This window comes from Vanacampus margaritifer, chromosome 11, assembly GCF_051991255.1.
Source record: "Vanacampus margaritifer isolate UIUO_Vmar chromosome 11, RoL_Vmar_1.0, whole genome shotgun sequence".
Lineage (NCBI taxonomy): Eukaryota > Metazoa > Chordata > Actinopteri > Syngnathiformes > Syngnathidae > Vanacampus > Vanacampus margaritifer.
Window position 1 is genome coordinate 2,676,213 of NC_135442.1, and position 15,297 is coordinate 2,691,509.

The 15,297-nt window shown below is 40.9% G+C and overlaps 1 protein-coding gene across 4 annotated transcripts in view; it reads left to right on the plus strand.

Moving 5' to 3' along the window:
- The window catches only part of LOC144060417 (histone deacetylase 4-like), a 110,545-nt gene extending 97,736 nt beyond the window's left edge, over window positions 1-12,809 (plus strand). For all 4 annotated transcript variants that reach the window (XM_077579956.1, XM_077579954.1, XM_077579955.1 and 1 more), the window contains 3 exons: window positions 7,060-7,144; window positions 7,967-8,108; window positions 9,360-12,809. In XM_077579956.1, the coding sequence (XP_077436082.1) occupies window positions 7,060-7,144; window positions 7,967-8,108; window positions 9,360-9,399 (267 nt within the window). In that variant the 3' untranslated portion in view covers window positions 9,400-12,809. The remainder of the gene's footprint in view (window positions 1-7,059; window positions 7,145-7,966; window positions 8,109-9,359) is intronic.
- The last annotated feature ends 2,488 nt before the right edge of the window (window positions 12,810-15,297 follow it).

The window sequence follows — 15,297 nt, forward strand, 5'->3', positions numbered from 1 at the left end:
TTGACACCCCTGAACTACCGGGTTGAACAAGGCAGGCGGCTTCTACTTGCAAAAATCGAGTGCCTGTAAAGAAAGTAATTTTCACTGGTGAAGGCAGCGCTTCATACTTAGCTATAGTAGTTTGTGCATCCAACAAAAACCTGATGCAGTTCTGCTTACCTTTTGGCTTTGACATGATAGTAGAGCTTCAGAGTAGTCTTGCTGTGGCTTGACATCGGCGGTCACAATTTGTCAAAATTCAGAAGGGCTCGCTCACCGACACGTTTATAGAAATTAATTTCACACGTGATGGGTGGGCAGGCCCGCCAGAGACTCAACTTTTTCTATAAAAGCCATTAAAAGTTCCTTTTCCGTAATATGTTCTCGTTGGAGTCGCGCACGGAGTGCAAGACCAGATAGAGTCCTTCAGTCTGACAGGAAGTCAGCAGAGGCACAGCAGCGGGAGAAGCTTTCCAGGCAAAAGGTTAATGGTGGGAGTGTGTAGGTTGGACTGTGGATCGCAGCTTTGTGATTGATGGCACTCGACAGAATTGCGACTCGCAGAAGCCGCCTCCACCTTTTCTTGGGAGCCGATGGAGAAACTGGAGTGCGTTCTCGCGGGGGCTCATGTTCTCCCTCTTGCTCCCGATTTTGCTCCCGATTATGCAACTAAGATCACTTCTTCTCTTGTTGAGGGACTACTGTGCTGTTAGAAACCACAAATGTGGTCAATTTCAGATTTTTTCACAAATCGAGTCTCCAGCATGATTTTTTTAACGCAATTAAGAGTGTTGAAAATAGCCTGAGAACAAATCTACTAATTATTTTTGGACACTTAACCCTATAAAGCCTGAATGATGAAATATATGAGAGAAAATTCTGGACAAGCAAAATTATCATAATTTTTTTTTAAATCAACTTCCACGTGTGACTTGATTTGTGTCATATTTGATACATCCAGTCACAATGCTTTAAATGTGTACTTTTATAACTTATCAAAAATATTATAATAAACAGACATATTAGTATTTCCCAAAATCAGAAAGAACATTTCCCACTACAAATAAGTACAGGTGTCTTCTCAATTGCGGTAAAGGTAACTGTAAAAGCCACCAGATGGGTGATACTGCCCCCTAATGGATTATCCGTGCAATGCATGTGTCAGATCATTTACGTCAGGGTGTTAATGGGGAAAAAAAATATTATATTCATGAAATCGATGGCTCAAACTGTCTTGTATTTATTTATAGGGTCAAACTGTCTGAGAAGTGTTCTGCGGGAGCAAAGCAGCATTATGTTGCCTCAAGATGGAAAGTCTGAATGTTGTTTTCAGACAATAGTAGAGAGAGACTGGTTCATTCGAGTAAGCCTGTTGAATTCAAAATGGAGCCCTCTCTAATGTTTTGGTGCAGAAGGATATACATAAAAAATATCTATCAATATTTTATTTTTTCTTCCATACAATGACTTCAATCTGTTTAACAGCAATCTGAGTCAGAGCTAGCGAGCGGCCAAACTTTTATGACAACTGCAGTTTGGAAGTTTGCGCTGAGGACTTTCCGAGTGAAGGACAGTCTCGTCACACACACTCGGCTGCAAAAATGACGGATTGGACGTGGGGCGCGCGTGTAACGTTTCGGCGGCCTGCCGAGCACCAGACGTGGCGGCGTTTTTTATTTTGGGAGGAGGCGACGAGATGAGTGCCGCGGAGAGCTGAAAATTCGAAAATAGGCGGGAGGCGTTGAGCGTCAATTGCCTGGGCCCTGCGGGACGCCCCGTTCGCCGGGGCACATCTGAAAGCGGTTACCCTCGCACCTCTTTCCAAGGGGTCGGCACAGGCCTTGGGATCAGATGCGACAGAAATGCGCTAATCGTTTGAAGTGGAGCGTGAGGAAACCCGCGTTGAGCCGACCTGGGCTATTTTCATCATCTTTTCTCATTCTGTTGTTTTTGCATCACGCGCTCACTCAAGGAGTTTGTGATCGCCTCTTTGGAATCTGTTTGTTGCTTCAAAGAATGACTCGCTTTCTTGTAGGCCTCAACAAGCCGAACTCACCCGTTTTGGCAAGCACGTACGTCGTGGCGAAAATGTTCATACTGTAGGCGACCTGGACACAATCTCTGAAAAATCACTTAGTAGCGCCCCTGGAAAGTTTTTTTTTGTTTGTTTTAACTGCCGCTGACACCAGCTTGACTGAAAAAAAAATGAAGACTGTATGACTGCATCTGTATGAGAACAAGGCACGATCCTGGACGGGACCGTGATGCTAAATTGCCGAGCATTGTTAGCCTCGTAACGCAGGTGGAGGACGGCATCGAAAACGAACAGAGTTGAAGCGTAACCGACAGAAATGGAGTCAACGTCAACGTAATAATTGTCTTGACTTGCCAACTGGTGATGTCAGTCAGCCGTGGGGGGTGGAGGGGGGGGGGGGGACACATTTACGTGCTCAGCGTTTTCATAGCTGACAAGCAGAAAGGGCCTGAAATGTCCCTGATGCTATCAAAACAAGAAGCGAGGACCGTTATCGTAATATCAGTGAAGGTCTCGGTCATGGATGTGGAATGCGGCTGGAAAACATCAAATGGGGCATTGCAGCTCCAAGGAGAAAAAAGAGCCGTGCTGGTACGCTTTTTGGATTCTTTATTTGTATTTTTTTTTTTTGTTCCTGTCCTGATTGATAAATCAAACGGGTGCTGCTTTATTTTCGTTTTTCTTACCTAAATTTCCGGGTGATTCATGATCAAACTTCCTATAACTTAGAACAGAATTGTTCAGATTATTTTGCTCTTCTTTTTTTTTGCCTAACGAGTTATTACTTGGCAAAATATATTTCGATAGAAGGGTTCAAAGGAAGGAGGCCACGCCCCTTTTTTGCCGTAAATGTCCAAATTCAGCGAGCCGTATAGCTCCCAAAGCTACAAGTACACCAAGTTTCATTCAAATCCAAATCTGATGGTTTGGCATGGAACGACCTACGTGTGGAAAATGAATCAACAACATTTCTACAAATAGTTAAGACGGTCCACTTCTTCTTCGGGGTAGGTTTTGTGTTAACTCTTTGACTGCCAAAAACGTTAAATAACGTTTAGTAAAATCCTATGGAGGAGTGCCAAAGACGTTAAAAGACGTTTTTTTCAAAACAGAGGTGAAACTAACCATTTTCTATTGTTGATTACTGAAAAACGGAATAAGGTAGAAACAAACTTTTTTTTCTGATGAAAGATGAGAGTCCAATGTTTCATTTGGTAGTATGTGTGTTTCCATAGTCCAAACACATAATTTTCTGTGGACCTTGAAAGATCAGTCAAAAATGCTTAAATCGGCTGGCACCCACGGCATCCCTTTTCTGAAAACGTCTGGCAGTCAAAGAGTTAAGATTGCTACAGAACACGATCTTCTGCGGGTTTCAGTCTGCATCTAAAACGACGGGCAAGATTAGCAAACCGGAATTGAAAAAGTGTAGCAGTGAAGTCCTGTCGAGATTTGGTTTGATTTCCGCAAAATTGCCAAAGCCAACCATTATTTTCAACAACTAAAAATATGAGCAAAGGCATTCAACAAAGACGCAAAGACGTCTTTTTCTAGTCCCTATGTCAGCACCTCAACCGCGCCTGGTGACCTCTTTCCACCGCCAGCCTACCTCGTCCTTGCACTCTTTTACTGCTCACCAGTGTGAGAAATATATTCCACCTTTTATTGCCACGTTAGGACAAGCCGTGTTATAATGAGCGTTGGGTTTCTTTTGAAAGCAGCTCAAATGTGCCTACAAGAAGAGCAAGGACCGAATCGGCGAGCGGACTTTCCGGTTGGCGTTGCTGTCGATGTGTGAGCGTAAAGCTGAAGTCAAATTGCTTGTGAGTGACGAATTGGCCGCTGAACTTGGAACTAATTAATGATTGCTTGCAAGCAGATGTTGGCCCCGCTTGGACGCGCGCTTGTTAGCATGGATGTGATGCACAACAGGCTAATATGCTAATTGCTAGCAGCTGTCTCTGAGTTTGTTTTCGCGACGGCTACAGTAAGACGCTCAAATTCACCTGTGCCCTCTCGGGGCCTGACTTGACCCGCCGGTGGAAAAGATCACCTGGTTTGCACGCCACACGCCATTAGCTCGCTCACTTAGCATGACATAATCAACAGATTTTGGTGACTGCTAACACATGGACGCCGCCACAACAGTAAACAATGGACGCCTTGTGCGCCCTTTTCTTTTGCTGAACAAGTGGAATCTCACCTCTTTCCACTGTTTTTGTTTCAACCTCCCCCTGGAATGTTTATACCGGCCGGCGCACATTCCTCGCTCTTAGCTCGTGGCTTTCCGCAGCGTCTCACGTTGCTTTGCCGGGACATCGGTCGCCGTGCCATCGAAAGCCGTGCAAAGCATCGTTCGTCTTCATGCCACCGATGGTTCGATGTCGCCGTGGACCTTGTAAGCTTCCATATAGTGTGTTTGCCATTCCTGCCAGGTGGGGGCCCCCAGAGGACCCTGACATGAGCCATTAAAGTTTATAAGCATGGGGCCCAGCTGTCAATCACGCAGACAGACTGTCCCCCCCCCCCCCCTCCATGCGCTCGCTGAGGTGAGCCCCGCCAAAACCCCCGAGAACCCCTGACCTCACTTTGACGGAGAGCTCAAGCGTTAGTCTGCTTTCGACTGGCTGGGGGTTACGGCAGGTCGTTTGCGGAAAGCGACTTCTCAACTAAATGTTTGGAGAATTTGTTGCTGGCAAATCTGTTAACTCTTTGACTGCCAGACGTTTTCAGAAAAGGGATGCCGTGGGTGCCAGCCGATTTTAAGCATTTTGACTGATCTTTCAAGGTCCATAGAAAATTATGTGTTTGGACTATGGAAACACACATACTGCCAAAACAAGATTGGACTCTCATCTTCCATCAGAAAAAAAAAGTTTGTTTCTACCTTATTCCGTTTTTGAGTAATCAACAATAGAAAATGGTTAGTTTCACCTCAGTTTTGAAAAAAGAAACGTATTTTAACGTCTTTGGCACTCATCCATAGGATTTTACTAAACGTTATTTAACGTTTTTGGCAGTCAAAGAGTTAAGTGGCAAACGTGAAGGTTTTTTTTATTATGCTTCTACGTATATGGAAGTGTTTTACACTCCTGTCCTGTTGTGACCCTGCTACTCGACGGGGGTTTCCCTTCCTCCACATTGAGCAGAAGATTTGACTGTTTTTGAAAATGGAAGTTCCGATTGATCCAATTTGAGAGCTTGACGTAGTAACTAGGGATCAATCAATCAATCAACTCAAGGTGCTAAACAATTAAAACATCCATAATACAATAAAAGGAAAAACGTCCACCCCCCCAAAAAAAAAAACATAGCGGGGCACAGAGAAACCATGTGAGGAAAGGCACCCAGGAAACACTGGAGCTTAAAACAGTTAAAGGCTAAAAGAAAACGGAATAAAAGGCAAAAACAAAGCTAAAAGACAATATGATAAAAGGAACTGGGAACTAAGAAAAGAGATAAATTGGGTTAAAATTATTATTTCAATGCCAAACTAAAAAAGTGTGTCTTGAGCCTCCTCTTAACTCTTTCACTGCCAGACGTTTTCAGAAACGGGATGTCGCCAGTGCCAGCCGATTTAAGCATTTTGACTGATCTTTCAAGGTCCACAGAAAATGTTGTGTTTTGGATGACGTCTTTTAACGTCATTGGCGGCCCTCCGTAGGTTTTTACTTGACGTCTTTTAACGTCCATGGCAGTGAAAGTGTTAAAAATATCAACAGTCTCTGTGGACTTGAGGAGCGAAGTGGCTAAACGCGGCCTCACCTTAGGAACAGTTCAAAGGGCCCTGCCAGAGGACTGCAACAACTAATAAAAGCACCTTCAAATCACTGGGATGTAACAATAATGCCAATTTTGTGATATGGCGATATTTAAACTGCCACAACATCGTCGTCGTCATGTCACGATATTATAAGCAGCACATCTGGTAAAAAAGTCGGCTTGATTTCCATTTGTGCAGTTCTAGTACCCTCTGGTGGCTAGTTTTTTTTTTTTAGGGCAGTTGAATTTTCACAAGGCATGTTTTGGCCCTTCTATGTTTAAAATCCACGCTGATGGTCAGATGAAGGGCAACGTAACGTGCGGTTCCCGCCGCATCGGTGCGCTGATGATGTCGTGTGGCGTGACGCGGTGCGATTCAAGTATCCCCCCCCCCCCCCCCCCTGTGGACTCCTCCCACACGCTATTTTCTCAAATTCAAACAACTCTTCTGACCAGGCTGAAGAACACCAACTTTGGCTCTTGCTCAGCTCCGCCCATCCAACATCGTCGTCTTTGCGTCCGTTTTTATTTGTAATCCACTTGATGGATTGCGAAAGGATACAAACGTGGTGAGAAATGTTGTGTGTGTGTTTGAACGCCCCAGACTGTGCGTGTATACTTTGGTGTGAGCGAGCACTTTCCACCTTGGGTGGGTCGCAGTACAAAGAGCATATTGTCCTTTTTTTTTTTTTTTTTGGGTCACAGCAAAGCAGCGCTCCAAAGTAGGTGTGGAGCTGCAGACCATTTTCATCGTGTGTCAGCAACTTAGTTGCTCCTCCGCCATGAAGGAGCAAAACTGCCAAGATTCAAAATAAATACATGACTCATAAATATACAAATGAATAAAAGGCAAAATAAAAACGGATATAAAAATATAATTAAAAAATGAATATGAATGGAAATAAAAAAAATATTAAATAAAAAAAATTATATATATACAGTATATATATATATATATATATATATAAAATAAATAATAAAATAAATATAAAAATAAATGTTGAAATATACATATATAAATATCAACGGCGGAACCCAACCCAAGACACGCTTAGGACCGCCCCCTCATTTGAATAACATTTCGACCTGACAGAGCGTCTGCAGTATGAAATAAATAAATGTGAGAGCAGAACGTTTACATTTATTGATTGATATTTCATTTTATTTATATCTCTTAAAGCAAAAGCGTGAGCCCGTTAAGGTCTAAATTGTTAAATGAGCGTCCATGATGAAATTGCAAATGGCGGCCCTGGAGTCACGCGGCGATGACGCGTTTGTTTCAGTTGGGGCCCATCCCGGATGAAGTCTTGCACCAGAGGCCGAACGACAACGCCGTCCACTCCATGGAGAAAGTTCTGGAAGCTCACAGTGAGTCCCAAAAAGAAGAATGGCAACTTCTCGCATGCGCGTCATGTATGTGATCGCAAAGCATGTTCAAACTGCAGCCAGGGTTCGAATACATTTGGATTTTCCATGACACTTGTTTTTTTTTTAAATCTCATTTGACTTTTGTTTATGCTTTTAATGAGTTTTTCAAGCATTTGTATTCATTTTTACCCCCCCCCCCTTCCAATTTTTTTAAATTGTTTTTATTAGTTTTAATATAAATTTGAGTTTTTATAAAAGTGTCAGGGGGTTCAAAATTTTCATCGTAATTATAATCGCATGACTTCAATAGTTAACATACGAATAATCACAATTTTTTAAATATACAATAAAATACTTTTTTCAGTTTTGACACTCTTGTTAACATTAAAGTGGGAAAATGTGAAACTAGTAGAAATATGGCTGCATCTTTGAGTCATTGATACAATCATTTCATAATAATTCATAACATTGAATTCAAGTTGTACTGTTCGAGTGTGATATTGATTTTTGTTGAGGTCATCTTTCTGCCACTAGATGGCATTAATTGCATTTGTAAGACGTTGGTGACAGCTCAGTACATTTTCCTTTTTATACTAAGAGCGATCTTATCTTTAACATCAAGAAACTTGTGAAATTCTGCACTTTTTTTTATTGTAAAATGCAGTCTCCACAAATGGCACAGAATTGGCACAATTTCACATGAAATATCAACGTATTGATTTTCAGTGGGACGGAGCCACTTGCCACGCCCACTTCCATGCAGCTCCCTGATCAGCGGCGCATTGATTGTGAAGTCTGATAATGTCGTTTGTGTGGTGGCAGGCAAGTACTGGCGCTCGCTACAAGGCTCCGCCTCCACGCTGGCGTGCTCTTTGAGCGAAACCCTCAGACGAGACGCCGACGAGGCGGAAACCGTCTCGGCGATGGCCTCGCTCTCCGTCGCCAACAAGCACTTTGGCAACAAGTACGTCCTCTGCTTGCAAATGCACTCGTTGCCCCGATTATGACTTGACGACGGTACGAGCATAAGTTGGAACTGTCATTGCGGTGCGGTAAAGTTGACTTAAGTGCTGTCACAAAAGATTTTTTTTTTTTTTTTTACCTAATTTCTGTTTATTAACCAGTGATTGGTGTTTATTTCATACTTTGCATTCGTATAGAGATTAAAAAAAAAAAAATTCTAAAGGGTATTGATGTTGTACTATGTTACAGATCGGTCGTTGTTTTCCAAAATAAAAACAGATGTTTGCAAATATCTTATTTTGATTAAACACAGAAGATAATTAGTCTTCTTTCATGAAGGACGACAGAAATCAGTCAACAATTACTGTCGAAATGCTGAAATCAGAGGATTTGGACCATTTTCAATTCAAACCTGGCTCCAAACGATTACTCGATTACGGTGTTCCCTTGCTATAACACGGTTCACTTTTTTTAGTGCAATTTTGAATGCTTTTTTCTTTTTTCTTTTTTTACAGTAATGTACCTATTTTATAAAAAAATATGAAGGTTTGAATGTTGAAACGAGAGAAATGTGAGAAAATGTAAATGCCTCGAACTTTGTGGTGAGGAGCTTTAGAGCCTTAAAACATTTATTACACTCTAAAAACAGTTGGGTCAAAAGTAACCCAATTATGGATCAAAAAGGGACCGATAAACTTTATGGATCAATTTGACCCAACTTTGACCCAAGTCAAGGATCTGACCAATATTTCTGAGTTGTTAAGGATCGGTCCATTTTTGACCCGTACTTGGGTTATTTTTGACCCAACTCTTTTTAGAGTGTAATAAATGTAAAACATAAGCTAACTACTTTGCAGATTTCATTTATTGCTGGTATTTTTTGGACGTTAACCCCAGCAGAAAACGAGTTAACACTGTAATAAAATAGTCGATTAATTTGTTAATCGATTAATTATGACATCTCTAGCGGACTTGCCAACTGTAGTCGCTTCAAGCCCTAATTGCTAGCGACGGGAAAATGAAGCTTCACGAAGCACTTGCGATATTTTTTTTGACTCCTCTAGATGGCACTCATGGTTCGAAGATTCAATGGAAATGTAATCAGATTTCATTGCACTCGCCTTTATCGTTAAACCAAGAGCACCATCTAGAGGAGTCCAAAAGTATCGCAAGTGCTTCATGAAGCTTCATTTTGCTACTAATAGTCGTGCTAAGGTGAGACTTGTGCTGATTTTTGCAAATGTGTGTTCAGGGTTGAAGAGGAGCCGATGGAAGAGGACGCCCTCATGTAAGGCGGCCGCGTTGCCTTTCCAGCACTGAGACTTTGCGTGAACACACACACACACACACACACACACACACACACACACGCATCCTCAATACCACTCCCAACACTCTTAACGAGTAAATGGACGCCACGCAAACTAATTTTCCTGTAAATCTACCTTGATGTGTACAAATTGACGCCGCCATTGCGCAACCTTTAGTGCCAGTACTTTTCATACACGACAGTCCACACGTTTTGTTGTTGTTGTTTTTTTTTTTTGTTTTGTTTTAAAGCCAGTCAAAAACGGATCCAGTACGGACCATCTGTATCCTGATTTTGATCATCTGTTACTTTTTGTGCGCACGTTTCCATCCAAACCCGGTGGAGGATACAACGAATGTGATAGTTGGAACATTCCTGCTTTTTTTTTTCTTCTTCTTCTTTTTTTCATTATCTGAACAAATGGAACAAAGAGATTCAATTTGGTCCCGTTTTTCCAGTGTGTAATCCGGTCCGCAGGTGTTCGCATTCCAAAATGACTGACAGTGAAAGAAAAAAAAACTTGTGCCTTTTTTGTTATCGTTTGAAATAATACGGATATTTTTGGATACTTGCCTTAAAAAGGAGCTCAAGAAAAGGGCGTGTCTTCTTTCCAATTGGACCAGACATCCGATGTGCGCGTGTTGTTGGCACAAACGTGACGGGTGACCTTTTTGCTCCCTGCGAAGATCCATCGCCTTGTTGATTCTCATCTTGGAGGCAGTTACAAGTCATGATGGCAAAATGAAGCTTCATGAAGCACTTGCGATACTTTTTGTCTCCTCTAGACGGTGCTCTTGCTTTAAAGATAAAGGCGAGTGCAACGAAAGTTGCGGTGAACCATGAGTGCCATCTAGAGGAGTAGAAAAAATATCGCAAGTGCTTCGTGAAGCTTCATTTTCCCATTGCTAGTTACAAGTAGCATGCACTGTAAAAAAAATTTTTTTTTAATAAGTTCCGTACACAATGTTCCAAATTATTACTGATTTTTAACTTAAACATTTGATGGGGGAGAAAAAAAAAGTCATCATCCCCTGACCTCAACCCCATCGAGAACTTCTGAATTTTTTTTAGTTTTATTTTTAAAGAACAGCCACGTAATGCCAAAAAATGAAGTTTTGTTTGATTGTATTTACATTTTGTGCGCATTTTGGAACACTTCAGCAAAATGTGCCCCAAAAAAAAAAAAAAGGATTCATCTACATCAAATTTAAATATTGGGGAATTTATTTTAGTAATTCATTTAATAAAACTGAAACGTGTTTGATATTTGTTAGGTCGACGTTGTGATTTCCTAAGAATGTTGTAAGAAGAGTTCATTTGACAAAGTAAACAATTGCAGAGATTTGATTGCTAATTATATCCTTCCTTTCTAAATCATTTTTCATGACAACACTTTTGAACTCAATGAAAATGTCCGCGATATTGTAAATGGATCCAGATGTGCCTAATAATGTGGAACTCAGCGTTGTTAGCAGATCTGTTCCTCAGAACTGGAATCTTCCAAGAAAACGGCGTCGCCGTGAGTGTTTTGCCATGCGAGGACGGAAAGAGTCGCTTGTGTTTATGACCAGGTGCTTTCCTTTCCCCGATATACCACCTGGGAGGTTCCAGAGGCGCAGCTGCTTCCACATCTGCTCCACAAATGTCAGCTTGGTGGCGCGTGTGGCAGGTGCGAGCACATCCAAAACGGTCACCGCATTTATTTATTTTTTCCTCATGTAGCATCACCGTATGACCCGGTTTTGTTTTCTCAGCCGAGCAGTGAAGAATGTTTTTTTTTTTTTTTGTGATGCCTTGAGATAAGAGTTTAATTTGTGCCGTGACCACGCTCAGAACTAAAATGTTTGGAATGTGTTTTGTGAAAAGCTAGTAAAGGCGTAATAAATTGGAAATGATTTTTCCTTTCAATTCAATAGTCATTGTGCTGTCCCTTCTGTTGTGTGTGCCTTGACCACCGGGGGCAGTATAATGTAGACGTGGATTGAATGTACAAGGAGATGGTCTTATCTTACAATCAATATGGATTATTTAAAAAAAAATCGATTTTGATATTTGTCCAAAACAATATCAATAACCGATGTTGATGAATTGTTTTCTAAGTTAAATAATAAATGAATGAGAAAAATCGGCATTTCCAGATTTTGAAGAGCTTAATGTCAGCCGATGGGAAAATGACGCTTCATGAAGCGCTTGCGATATTTTTGGACTCCTCTCGATGCTGCTGAAAGATAAAGGCGAGTGCAAAATGAAAATCGAGTCCATTTCCATTTGATCTTTGAACCATGAGTGCCATCTAGAGGAGTAAAGAAATATCACAAGTGCTTCATGAAGCTTCATTTTCGCATCACTACAATTAAACAGTCGGGCTTCAGTCATTCTTTGCAGAGGATAAAGAATTGTTAAATATTGTTTTTTTTGATCTGTATGCAACTCTTGCTCCACTGTTCAAATATCCGTTTCCCAGAGAGTTAATACATCACAACGCCAACGCTAGTTTTGTTAGCCCATCTTAGGCATTTCCTATTATGTGCTAGCATTAAGCTAGCAGAGCAAAGTTTGACAAATCATATCTCAAAAAAAACTAAGGTCACGCCAATCTCAAGGCACCACTAATTAAATAGAATTATTTGAAACCTTTCGCTAATCAACCTTTTTGAAATTCTGTATGTAAATTTTTTATTTTAATGGCGACGCGTTACTTGAGGAAAAGCCTTTATTTAGTTGAGTCAGGTGGTCTTATCTTAAACTTGGCTACTTTCCTCCCTTTCATGTCGCAAAACAAAAGAAAAGCTGAATTGATGATTGTTGGCACCCAAATGTGGATTTTGTTGTTTGACATGAAAAATATTAATGTTCCTCCCACAAGCCCCGCCCCCCACCCCCCCTTTCTTCATCTTTGCAGGGATGTTGTAACTTTTGTTTATTATTTTGTATATTTTGTTGAATGCCTTGTGTTACATTGCAAAACTGATGAGGGTCTCAAATGAACTGAGTTTTTTTTTTTTTGTGTGTGTAGGGGGAAAAGTTTCTACTTTGTATACAATGATGTATTGTCTGTTGATAGTAGAGTTCTATATATGAGAAAGAAATGATTATATTCTATAAGGAGTATGTATAGTGTACGTTCCATGTAGTCGGCCCTTTATTGCCGTTTTGTTGTCCTTGCTTGCGTTTTGTTGTGGACTGGCAGCGATTGAGCCGTTTTTGGACTCCCTTCATTCCCGTCTTGCTTCACCGAGTCATGCACATATTTGTACTTTTACAAACTCTCCTCGTCTTTTCCTGTCTCTAGATTTGGATTGTAGAAGAACATGCGTTTTATATGTTACATTTTAGTCATTCAACAAACTTGAGACTGATATTAAATCTGGATTTTACAATTCACTAAACGGGTCTGACTTTGTGGTCTGCCAGTCATTTTTTTAAACTTTCAGGACCGACTTGACAGAAAGAAAGAGTGCTCTCTTTTTTTTCTCATATAAAAAAAATCAAAGAAAAACTCTCTTCTTCACCTCAAAATCTGTGCTGACGACAAGTCCAAAGCGACGCAATGTTGCCATCTAGGGGATCGATTAGTCATTACAGTGGTTCATTAACCTGGATTTCACAAGCAAGCTCTTCACGTTGAAAAACATGACGGATATTTTCGTCACTGGCAGTAAACGCTTGGATTCCAGTTGACGAATAAAAACGTCAACAGCAGTCAATGATTTTTTTATCGAAATCTCCCAAAACCTTTTAGAGGTATGTCTCGTTTTTTATGAAAATGAGTCACTTGTACAGTGAAACCAATGACTAGTGCCACTGAGGTTACCATGACGACAGGGGCGGAGATAGAAAGTTCAGCAATGCAAGCAGCATCCTACTTGAGGAAGACAAGAAAAAAGGTGATTAATACGGAAAAGGATTAGGGCCAGTGAAGAGAGAGAAAAAAGTTTGGCATTCTCAGAAAAAAAGTTTGGCAGAATTCTCACTTTACTGTCAGAATTCTGACTTTAAAATTCTGACTTTAAAGAGAGAATTCTGAGAATGCCAAACTTTTTTCTCTCTCTTCACTGGCCCTAATCCTCTTTTGTAGATTAACTATGAAGATGACAACATCATTTTCATTCACAGAGGCAGCACTTCACAACATGTCAGATGGGTTTATTAATTGGAGTGGACACATTGCTAAACACAACCACCCGCCGACTCCCAAAAACTTACGCCACTAATCAGGAGCTAACGCTAACCTGTGCGTCCAACAAAACTCAACGCAGCTCTGCTTACCTTTTGACTTTGATCCAGATTGTCATCCGGCCTAGCCTCCAAATCATGGACGGATTGTGGCTCATTTTCAGAAACGCTGCAGAAGATTTTCCATAATGTTGTGATCCATAATGCGTATAAATGAGACCCCAAAGTGCGATTTGTCATGTAAGACGCCGGCTCCCCCCTTGAGCGAGAATCTTTTTTTTTTGGTCCAAGCCATTGCGCGATCTTCCCAGCAGCTTTTTCACAGCGGTGCCAGTTATCACAACAGCGGCCGAATGATTTAGTTTCTCCCGCCGAGCCAAAACTAACAGCGTCTGACCAGCATGTCTGTCTGTCCGTCCGCCGCCGTTTGTCTTAACGCAAACCCGTGACAAAAAGTGCAACAATCCATTTTCATACCATTTCCATTTATTACGAGGAAGTATGCTTCTTTGTGTTGGGAACCTTTTGAAGTGGAGTCCAAACAGGACCAGGAAGTGTTTTTTTAGGCTCGGACTCGACTTTGTCTGCTGATGATGAGCAGCGAGATCACGCGCTTGCTCGTTCGCTCGCTCGCTCACTCGCTCGCCCTTCATTAGTCTGAAGTTGTGATATCTTTATGACTCCAAGAGTCACTTTGAGGATTCCTTCTTTGGAAGGCTTCAGCAGAATTCTCTGCACTAATCATTTGACTTCTTGTCAAATTGGGCCAAAGACAAAGAAGAAGCAACTTCCGCCAGGTCCGGAAGTGCAGAACCGTAGAACCGAATTTCCACAACAAGTGGCGTGAACCCAAGCAGGATTGCACTTTTGTCTACAATGCCAAAAACTGCTCTTGTCACTGGGCTGTTTTTGGTGCACAAAAAGTGATGAATTGATTTCACTTTTTTTTTTTTACCGCTACACACTGTCCAGAGTGACATCAACCTTTAAAATAGTGAAAATATTGAACAACGGGACATTTTGAACTCGTTAAGCGGGAATCGACATTTAACTCTCCTCAGACATTCCTAAAAGTTTGACTCCTAAAAGATCTACCATGACGGATCAAACTGCCGCACTCCGGAGTACTAAAGGTAGCGACCTTAACCTCGAGGCGATCCAGCCACGCCGTGTTGTACGTTTAACATGTAACTTTGGCCTGTTCTGTTTGGGGGTTTTCCACGAGCGAAAGCTTCCTCGTTTTAAGAGAGGGCTTTTTTTTTTTTTTTTAAGGGAAGCCTCATAAAAGTACACGGACAGATTTTTTTTCGTTCTTTTTTTTTTTTTTTAAGCAAAGCCTCTGTAAAAGTACAGGGACAGATTTTTTTTTTTTTTTTTTTTTTTTTTTTTTTTTTTTTTTTTTTAATTAAGCGAAGCCTCGGTAAAAGTACACGGACAGATTTTTTTTTTCTTTCTTTTTTTTAAGCAAAGCCTCAGTAAAAGTATACGGACAGATTTATTTATTCATTTATTTTAAAAAAATAAAAATAAGCGAAGCCTCGGTTAAAAGTACACGGACAGATTTTTTTTCGTTCTTTTTTTTTTTTAAGCAAAGCCTCTGTAAAAGTACAGGGACAGATTTTTTTTTTTTATTTTTTTTTTTTAAGCGAAGCCTCTGTAAAAGTACAGGGACAGATTTTTTTTATTTTTTTTTTTTAAGCGAAGC